This window comes from Rhipicephalus microplus, unplaced genomic scaffold (assembly GCF_043290135.1).
Source record: "Rhipicephalus microplus isolate Deutch F79 unplaced genomic scaffold, USDA_Rmic scaffold_250, whole genome shotgun sequence".
Classification (NCBI taxonomy): domain Eukaryota; kingdom Metazoa; phylum Arthropoda; class Arachnida; order Ixodida; family Ixodidae; genus Rhipicephalus; species Rhipicephalus microplus.
The window spans coordinates 51,269-61,316 of NW_027464821.1; the positions used below are offsets into that span (position 1 = coordinate 51,269).

At 48.9% G+C, this 10,048-nt stretch overlaps 1 protein-coding gene across 1 annotated transcript; it reads left to right on the forward strand.

Annotated features, from left to right (window-relative positions):
* The first annotated feature begins 465 nt into the window (after nt 1-465).
* On the forward strand, nt 466-1,633 carry LOC142792856 (uncharacterized). The gene is made up of 2 exons (XM_075885688.1): nt 466-1,377; nt 1,583-1,633. The coding sequence occupies exons 1-2, from the start codon at nt 466-468 to the stop codon at nt 1,631-1,633; spliced, it is 963 nt and encodes a 320-aa protein (XP_075741803.1).
* The last annotated feature ends 8,415 nt before the right edge of the window (nt 1,634-10,048 follow it).

Genomic DNA, 10,048 nt, shown 5'->3' on the forward strand with positions numbered 1-10,048 from the left:
GATCAGCTGTTAACCGAAAAGTTGGAGTTTTGAGCCCTCCCGGGAGTGGTGTGTTGCTTTTTTCTTTGCGCTAATAGCTTTGAAGATATGTTCGTATGGTGGTGAGAGTGGAGCACGACTGTCTTCGTGGAGCGATAGGCTAGCGCGATCAGCTGTTAACCGAAATGTTGGAGGTTCGAGCCAACCCAGTGGTGGTGAGGCGCTTTTTCTTTAGGCTGATAGCTTTTAAGATATGTTCTGATGGTGGTGGGAGTGGAGCAAGACTGTCTTCGTGGCGCAATTGGCTAGCGCGATCGGCTGTTAACCGAAACGTTGGAGGTTCGAGCCCTCTCGGGAGTGGTGTGTTGCTTTTTTCTTTGCGCTGATAGCTTTGAAGGTATGTTCTGATGGTGGTGAGAGTGGAGCACGACTGTCTCCGTGGCGCAATTCATTCTGCTTCTGGTCACCGACGCGTGCGGACGCAGGATGGAAAGCTCATCCCGAGCAGCAACAGCGGCCGACGCCGGCCGCGGTACAGCGTCTCCCCTCGTTCCAAAGGACTACAGGATTATTCTGCCTTCGTTGCCATCAGGTGAAGCGATGCGTCAAGCAGTAGCTCTACACTGCGACGTCAGCGGCCGACCGTACCGCATCGACGACTTCAGGAAACCTCTCAAAGATTTAGGCGTCATACAGCAAGTAAGTGGCATTGGAGCATATCAGATGTCGCACGTGTGGCTATTGAACATGAAGACCGTGGAAGCAAAGAAAGCGCTGACAGACGCAGGCGTTATCAAAGTTAAAGACCGGGTATGTCTCGTCATTGACCCGACGCGGCAAGAAGTTAAAATGAAATTGCACTGGCTAGCGTTCGATGTTACAAAAGACGCTATTCGACGTGCCTTCTATGAATACGGCGACGTCAAGGAGGTGACCGATGACCGATGGAGAGTCGAGGATTTTGAAGGAGTTGAATCGACCACTCGTGTAATACGCATGCAACTACGAGATGGCGTTTCTGTGGATCAACTGCCCCACCAGGTGCGTATTGGCAGCAGTACGGCACTGGTCGTGGTGCCGGGAAGACCGCCTTTGTGCTTGCGGTGCCGAAGCACGGGGCATATGCGACGCGATTGTAAGGTCCCAAGGTGCAGCGAATGCCACTCTTTCGGTCATGAGCAGGATGAGTGTAACCGTTCATACGCACGAGCTGCAGGGCGACGACCAGAGACTCAACAGAGTGAACTTCTCATGGATGAGGAGGAATCTGAACAAGCGTCTTTGCCTGCGATACCACAGAAGCAGACGACATCGGACGACACGCCGGTGCTGGGGAAAAGCAAGCAAGTTTCTTCAGCCCCGGACACGAACGCCGAACGGAAGATGGGAAGTCAAGAGGTCCCAACGACTAGCGAAGAGACGCGTCCTGCGCCTGCGATGCACGCTGCGTCGCAGCTGCAAGCAACGCGCCCTGAAACGCCGGCGTCCCAGGCCAACGCTGCTTCGACTCCTCTAAACTCGGCTTCACAGCACTCTTTGGCGAACGAAACACACGAAAATGAGGATTTGCCTAGTGATCTGGATACCTTAAACATGGAATTAGAATCGGCGTCTGCAAAACGCCGTCGAGATTCAGACGACGGTGCTCAAGTAGACGAAACGCAAGTAAAGTCGGAAATGCAGTGGAAGGTGGTCAGTGGAGGCAAGAAACGAAACGCTGCCCGCCAACGGTCGTCGTCGCTCAAACGCGACGATGGCCGCTAAAACTAAAGGTGAACAACATGGATCCGCCCTGGACGACGAGAGCCCAATAAGTGAACGTGCAGGGCTCTCAGCTCGGACCCGCTCACCGATCACGTCGCTGAGCGGGTTCGTGAAAGCAGCAACGCTCAATGTACGAGGACTGGCTTCCAGGAAGAAACAGACTCAGCTCTACAGACTGGCCATGGACCAAGACCTGGACATTATTGCAGTTCAGGAAACCAAAGTGGAGAGCGTGGGCGCCACCGAGAGCCTACTGCAACGTTTCACCGGACGCTACACCGCCAGCGTCAGTCATGCAGTTGGTAGGTCGGCAGGGTGTGTGATCTTTGTGCGTAATAGTTTAGGTGCCAGTGTTCAAAACGTCACGTCTGACTCATCCGGAAGGTTTGTTGTATGTGATTTGACCTTCTTTTCTCTTAATTGGCGAGTGATTTGTTTATATGCACCTCTTAAAGTTGATGAACTGTGTGCAACATTCGACGAAATTCGTACTTATTGTGAATGCGATCGCATAGTCATCCTTATGGGAGATTTTAATTGTGTGATCAGTGCCGATGATAAAACAAGTACATCCAATTTCAACGACTCAAGCACAGTCGCGTTAACGAATCTAATTTCTGACTTAGACCTTGAGGATGTTGCAGAGTGTATTGGTAAAGGACCAACACTGTATACGCATTTCCAAGGCTCCAGTCATGCGCGCCTAGATAGGGCCTACGTATCACTGGATTTAATTCCGATTATCAGTGAGTATAATGTCCTCCCTATTTCATTTAGTGATCATTGCTTAGTATCATTTGTAATAGGTAAAAGGAATAGACGTAGACCAGTATTTAACTGGGACACGTGGAAGCTGAATTCTAATCTCTTGGAAGATGAAAAATTTATGGACAGTGTTCGAGAGGCGTGGGTAAACATAGATAGTGGAGACCAAAAATACGGGGTGAAGTGGGAACAATTTAAACAGAATATAAAGTTGATAGCTATAGAACGCTCATGTGTAATAAAACACGGAAAGAGTGAAGAAGAAAGAACCCTACGTTTAAATCTCAAAGAACTGCTAGCAGAGGACAGCAAAACGCCAGGCTTATTCACAAATGATATAAGGGCAGTAAAGTCCAAATTGGAACAAATTGATGAGGAGAAGTATCGTGGCGCACAAATAAGGGCAAGGGCAGAGAAAATGACCGTAGGAGAAAAACCGACCAAAAGAATGCTTGGTCTCGAAAAACGAAACGCTCAGCGGAATGTTATACATCAGATTGAATACATGGGTAACGTTACAAGTGAACAAAGATATATAGAGGATGCTTTCAAAGAGTACTACACCACTTTATTTGATAAATGTAAAGTAAATGTAGATGAATTCAAGAATGAATTTTTAAAATTAATGCCAAAGGTTGAGGACTGCAGGAAAGACAGCCTAGAATGTCCTATTTCTGAACCGGAAGTGACAAAAGCAATCATTGCTCTCCATTTGGGAAAGTCCCCAGGACCTGATGGCTTAACAGCCGCATTTTATAAGGAATTCAAACACGAACTAGCACCCATCCTGGCAGCGGTTTTTAACGAAGCCCTAGACATAAAGACTTTGCCACCTTCTTTTCTGCTATCTCATACTATTTTAATACCAAAAACTGAGGACGCAGTTAAATTACGTGAAGTGAAATCGTACAGGCCAATTAGTCTCTCAAATATCGACTACAAGATTTTGATGAAAGTGCTAGCAAGGAGACTGCAGACAGTTATTAATAACATTGTAGGCGACCACCAGACATGTGGGATCAAACGGCGCACTATATTCACAAACATTCACAAGGCACGAAGTGTATTGGAGTGCTGCGATGCCACAAATGATCACATCGCGATGATCCAGATAGATTTAGAAAAAGCATTTGACCGAGTACCGCACGAAATTCTTTTTCTTTTGTTAGACTATGTCAATGTTGGCAAAGTAATTCGAGATACAGTTCGAATGGCATATACTGGATGTAAAACTCGGCTAATCATCAACAAAGTTCTTGGGAAACGAATTAATGTCAGACGTTCTGTACGACAAGGCTGCCCTTTGTCTTCCCTCCTATTTTCAATTTATATAGAGTCATTTTGCCAAAAAGTCATGAAAAGCAATAACATAGTGGGGTACAAACTACAAGAAGTTGAAGTGCGGGTACTGGCATACGCAGATGATATAGCTGTGTTTTGTAAAGATTATGATAGTATCGCTGAAACCATAAAAATTTTAAACCTTTATTGTAATGCAAGTGGTAGTTTGGTAAACTGGAGCAAGTGCCTGGGTTACTGGCACGGCGAATGGCCTGTGACTCCACAATTTGTGGCTGGTATTTCATGGACTACTACTCCGGTACGATACCTAGGTGTGCCATTAGAATATTATTGTGACAGTGAACCGTACTGGCGGCGTCAGGCCGTGGAGCTACGAGAAAAAGCTGAAAAACTCAATGGTTTCCAGCTATCAATTTTCGCCAGAGCGACATTTTGTAACGTATTTTTAGTCAGTAAGCTCTGGTATGTCCTTCAGGTAATGCATTGTTCACGTGTGAATCTACAGAAGCTTCATCGAATATTTGCTGTTTTCTTGTGGGGTTCTTCTTGGGAGCGAACAAGTAGAACTAACTTATTCAGACGGGTTCGCTCTGGAGGACTTGGTCTGTGTCATTTGTACCTTCGTCAGTTAGTTAATCGGTTTATGTTTTTCCGAAATAATCGAGACCCATTCATACGTACTGTTATACAGCTTAGGCTTGGAAGACGGTTGCCAGAATTTGTGGTAGCATCTGTTCACATGAAAGCAAGTGTTAGAGGTTTCTTAAAAGAAGTTGTTGATTCATGTCTCTTTCTAAAAACGCGTTTTTCATTGGAATACCTCAGTACGGTTTCGCGTAAAAAGTTATACAAAGATTTAGTAGAAACAGTTCTTCCTGTTCCCCTATATAGAGCATTATACCGTGTAGGCCCAGGCCAAAATGTCTTAAGCCGTGTTAAAAAAATGGAGGTAACACCTGGAGCGAAATCCTTTTTCTTTAAGTTGCACACTGGGACCTTGCCCGTGAAAACATGGATGCAAGAAAAAGGCTTATTCGTTCCTTGGGGTGTTGATTGCCTTCTCTGCAAAAAGCCGGAAACAATTGAACATGTTTTCCTGGACTGCTGGGATGCAGTATTTTTCTGGGATGTTCTCCAAAGGACTTTGAAAAAGGATCTGCCTCTCGATGCCTATGGCATCAGATTTCTACCAGTATCAAATGAAGAAGGAATACCTTTCGACCTAGTTATGTTACTGGGCCGGCACGGTATATGGCAATCTAGAATGGCGGTGCGCCATGCTGATGTTAACGCACGTCCGGTCAGGCAATATTTCTTTCAATCTGTCTGTTCGTTCGTGGAAGCACAAAAGGTTCAACAAGAGGTGCCCGAATGGCTTCATCAAGTAGAAAGCCTTCTACAGATGAAGGAATTTTAAAAAGCCTATTAAATATGATGCTTTTTACCTCTTTTTTTGTTTCATGTTTCTACTTTGTTTGATGTATATATGTTTGTGAATGTTGTATGTAAACAGGCAATAAAGAAAGAAAGAAAAAAAAAGTCTCCGTGGCGCAATTGGCTAGCGCGATCGGCTGTTAACAGAAAGGTTGGAGGTTCGAGCCCACCCGGTGGTGGTGTGGCGCTTTTTTTTCTTTGGGCTGATAGCTTTGAAGATATGTTCTAATGGTGGTGAGAGTGGAGGAGAACTGTCTCCGTGGCGCAATCGGCTAGCGCGATCGGCTGTTAACCGAAAGGTTGGAGTTTCGAGCGCTCCCGGGAGTGGTGTGTTGCTTTTTTCTTTGCGCTGATAGCTTTGAAGATATGTTCTGATGGTGGTGAAAGTGGGGCACGACTGTCTCCATGGCGCAATTGGCTAGCGCGATCGGCTGTTAACCGAAAGGTTTGAGGTTCGAGCCCACCCGGTGGTGGTGCGGCGCTTTTTTTTTCATTGGGCTGATAGCTCTGAAGAAATGTTCTGACAGTGGTGAGAGTGGAGCACGACTGTCTCCGTGGCGCAAATGGCTATCGCGATCGGCTGTTAACCGAAAGGTTGGAGGTTCGAGCCCACCCGGTGGTGGTGCGGCGCTTTTTTTTCTTTGGGCTGATAGCTTTGAAGATATAATCTGATGGTGGTGAGAGTGGAGCAGGACTGTCTCCGTGGCGCAATTGGCTAGCGCGATCAGCTGTTAACCGAAAATTGGACGTTCGAGCCCTCCCGGGAGTGGTGTGTTGCTTTTTCCTTTGCGCTGATAGCTTTGAATATATGTTCTGATGGTTGTGAGAGTGGAGCACGACTGTCTTTGTGGTGCAATTGGCTAGCGCGATCGGCTGTTAACCGAAGGGTTGGAGGTTCGAGGCCACCCGGTGGTGGTGCGGCGCTTTTTTTCTTTGGGCTGATAGCTTTGAAGATATGTTCTGATGGTGGTGAGAGTAGAGGAAGACATTCTCCGTGGCGCAATTGGCTAGCGCGATCGGCTGTTAACCGAAAGGTTGGAGTTTTGAGCCCACCCGGTGGTGGTGCGGCGCTTTTTTTTCTTCGGGCTGATAGATTTGAAGATATGGTCTGATGGTGGTGAGAGTGGAGCAGGACTGTCTCCGTAGCGCAATAGGCTAGCGCGATTGGCTGTTAACCGATACGTTGGAGGTTAGAGCCCACCCGGTGGTGGTGCGGCGCCTTTTCTCCTTTGGGCTGATAGCTCTGAAGAAATGTTCTGACGGTGGCGAGACTGGAGCACGACTGTCTCCGTGGCGCAATTGACTAGCGCGATCGGCTGTTAACCGAGAGGTTGGAGTGTCGAGCCCACCCGGTGGTGGTGTGGCACTTTTTTTTGGGCTAATAGCTTTGAAGATATGTTCTGATGGTGGTGAGAGTGGAGCACGACTGTCTTCGTGGCGCGATTGGCTAGCGCGATCAGCTGTTAACCGAATAGTTGGAGGTTCGAGCCCAACTGGTGGTGGTGCGGCGCTTTTTTTTCTTGGGGCTGATAGCTTTGAAGATATGTTCTGATGGTGGTGAGAGTGGAGCATGACTGTCTCCGTGGCGCAATTGGCTAGCGCGATCGGCTGTTAACCGAAAGGTTCGAGGTTCGAGGCCACCCGGTGGTGGTGCGGCGCTTTTTTTCTTTGGGCTGATAGCTTTGAAGATATGTTATGATGGTGGTGAGAGTGGAGCAAGACTGTCTCCGTGGCACAATTGGCTAGCGCGATCGGCTGTTAACCGAAAGGTTGGAGTTTCGAGCCCACCCGGTGGTGGTGCGGCGCTTTTTTTTCTTTGGGCTGATAGCTTTGAAAATATGTTTTGATGGTGGTGAGAGTGGAGCAGGACTGTCTCCATGGCGCAATTGGCTAGTGCGATCAGCTGTTAACCGAAAAGTTGGAGTTTCGAGCCCTCCCGGGAGTTGTGTGTTGCTTTTTTCTTTGCGCTAATAGCTTTGAAGATATGTTCGTATGGTGGTGAGAGTGGAGCACGACTGTCTTCGTGGAGCGATAGGCTAGCGCGATCAGCTGTTAACCGAAATGTTGGAGGTTCGAGCCAACCCAGTGGTGGTGAGGCGCTTTTTCTTTAGGCTGATAGCTTTTAAGATATGTTCTGATGGTGGTGGGAGTGGAGCAAGACTGTCTTCGTGGCGCAATTGGCTAGCGCGATCGGCTGTTAACCGAAACGTTGGAGGTTCGAGCCCTCTCGGGAGTGGTGTGTTGCTTTTTTCTTTGCGCTGATAGCTTTGAAGGTATGTTCTGATGGTGGTGAGAGTGGAGCACGACTGTCTCCGTGGCGCAATTGGCTAGCGCGATCGGCTGTTAACAGAAAGGTTGGAGGTTCGAGCCCACCCGGTGGTGGTGTGGCGCTTTTTTTTCTTTGGGCTGATAGCTTTGAAGATATGTTCTAATGGTGGTGAGAGTGGAGGAGAACTGTCTCCGTGGCGCAATCGGCTAGCGCGATCGGCTGTTAACCGAAAGGTTGGAGTTTCGAGCGCTCCCGGGAGTGGTGTGTTGCTTTTTTCTTTGCGCTGATAGCTTTGAAGATATGTTCTGATGGTGGTGAAAGTGGGGCACGACTGTCTCCATGGCGCAATTGGCTAGCGCGATCGGCTGTTAACCGAAAGGTTTGAGGTTCGAGCCCACCCGGTGGTGGTGCGGCGCTTTTTTTTCTTTGGGCTGATAGCTCTGAAGAAATGTTCTGACAGTGGTGAGAGTGGAGCACGACTGTCTCCGTGGCGCAAATGGCTATCGCGATCGGCTGTTAACCGAAAGGTTGGAGGTTCGAGCCCACCCGGTGGTGGTGCGGCGCTTTTTTTTCTTTGGGCTGATAGCTTTGAAGATATAATCTGATGGTGGTGAGAGTGGAGCAGGACTGTCTCCGTGGCGCAATTGGCTAGCGCGATCAGCTGTTAACCGAAAATTGGACGTTCGAGCCCTCCCGGGAGTGGTGTGTTGCTTTTTCCTTTGCGCTGATAGCTTTGAATATACGTTCTGATGGTTGTGAGAGTGGAGCACGACTGTCTTTGTGGTGCAATTGGCTAGCGCGATCGGCTGTTAACCGAAGGGTTGGAGGTTCGAGGCCACCCGGTGGTGGCGCGGCGCTTTTTTTCTTTGGGCTGATAGCTTTGAAGATATGTTCTGATGGTGGTGAGAGTGGAGGAAGACATTCTCCGTGGCGCAATTGGCTAGCGCGATCGGCTGTTAACCGAAAGGTTGGAGTTTTGAGCCCACCCGGTGGTGGTGCGGCGCTTTTTTTTCTTCGGGCTGATAGATTTGAAGATATGGTCTGATGGTGGTGAGAGTGGAGCAGGACTGTCTCCGTAGCGCAATAGGCTAGCGCGATTGGCTGTTAACCGATACGTTGGAGGTTAGAGCCCACCCGGTGGTGGTGCGGCGCTTTTTCTCCTTTGGGCTGATAGCTCTGAAGAAATGTTCTGACGGTGGCGAGACTGGAGCACGACTGTCTCCGTGGCGCAATTGACTAGCGCGATCGGCTGTTAACCGAAAGGTTGGAGTGTCGAGCCCACCCGGTGGTGGTGTGGCACTTTTTTTTGGGCTAATAGCTTTGAAGATATGTTCTGATGGTGGTGAGAGTGGAGCACGACTGTCTTCGTGGCGCGATTGGCTAGCGCGATCAGCTGTTAACCGAATAGTTGGAGGTTCGAGCCCAACTGGTGGTGGTGCGGCGCTTTTTTTTCTTGGGGCTGATAGCTTTGAAGATATGTTCTGATGGTGGTGAGAGTGGAGCATGACTGTCTCCGTGGCGCAATTGGCTAGCACGATCGGCTGTTAACTGAAAGGTTGGAGGTTCGAGCCCTCCCGGGAGTGGTGTGTTGCTTTTCCTTCTTTGGGCTGATAGCTTTGAAGATATGTTCTGATGGTGGTGAGAGTGCAGCACGACTGTCTTCGTGGCGCGATTGGCTTGCGCGATCAGCTGTTAACCGAAATGTTGGAGGTTCGAGCCCACCCGGTGGTGGTGCGGCGCTTTTTTTCTTTAGGCTGATAGCTTTTAAGATATGTTCTGATGGTGGTGAGAGTGGAGCACGATTGTCTCCGTGGCGCAATTGGCTAGCGCGATCGGCTGTTAACTGAAAGGTTGGAGGTTGGAGCCCTCCCAGGATTGGTGTGTTGCTTTTCATTCTTTGGGCTGATAGCTTTGAAGATATGTTCTGATGGTGGTGAGAGTGAAGCAAGACTGTCTCCGTGGCGCAATTGGCTAGCGCGATCGGCAGTTAACCGAAAGGTTGGAGTTTCGAGCGCTCCCGGGAGTGGTGGGTTGCTTTTTCTTTGCGTTGATAGCTTTGAAGATATGTTCTGATGGTGGTGAGAGTGGAGCAGGACTGTCTCCGTGGCGCAATGGGCTAGCGCGATCGGCTGTTAACCGAAAAATTGGAGGTTCGAGCCCACCCGGTGGTGGTGCGGCGCTTTTTTTTCTTTGGGCTGATAGCTTTGAAGATATGTTCTGATGGTGGTGAGAGTGGAGCAGGACTGTCTCCGTGGCGCAATTGGCTAGCGCGATCGGCTGTTAACAGATAGGTTGCAAGTTCGAGCCCACCCGGTGGTGGTGCGGCGCTTTTTTTTCTTTGCGCTAATATCTTTAAAGATATGTTGTGATGGTGGTGAGAGTGGAGCACGACTGTCTCCGTGGCGCAATTGGCTAGCGCGATCGGCTGTTAACCGAAAAGTTGGAGGTTCGAGCCCACCCGGTGGTGGTGCGGCGATTTTTTTTCTTTGGGCTGATAGCTTTGAAGATATGTTCTGATGGTGGTGAGAGTGCATC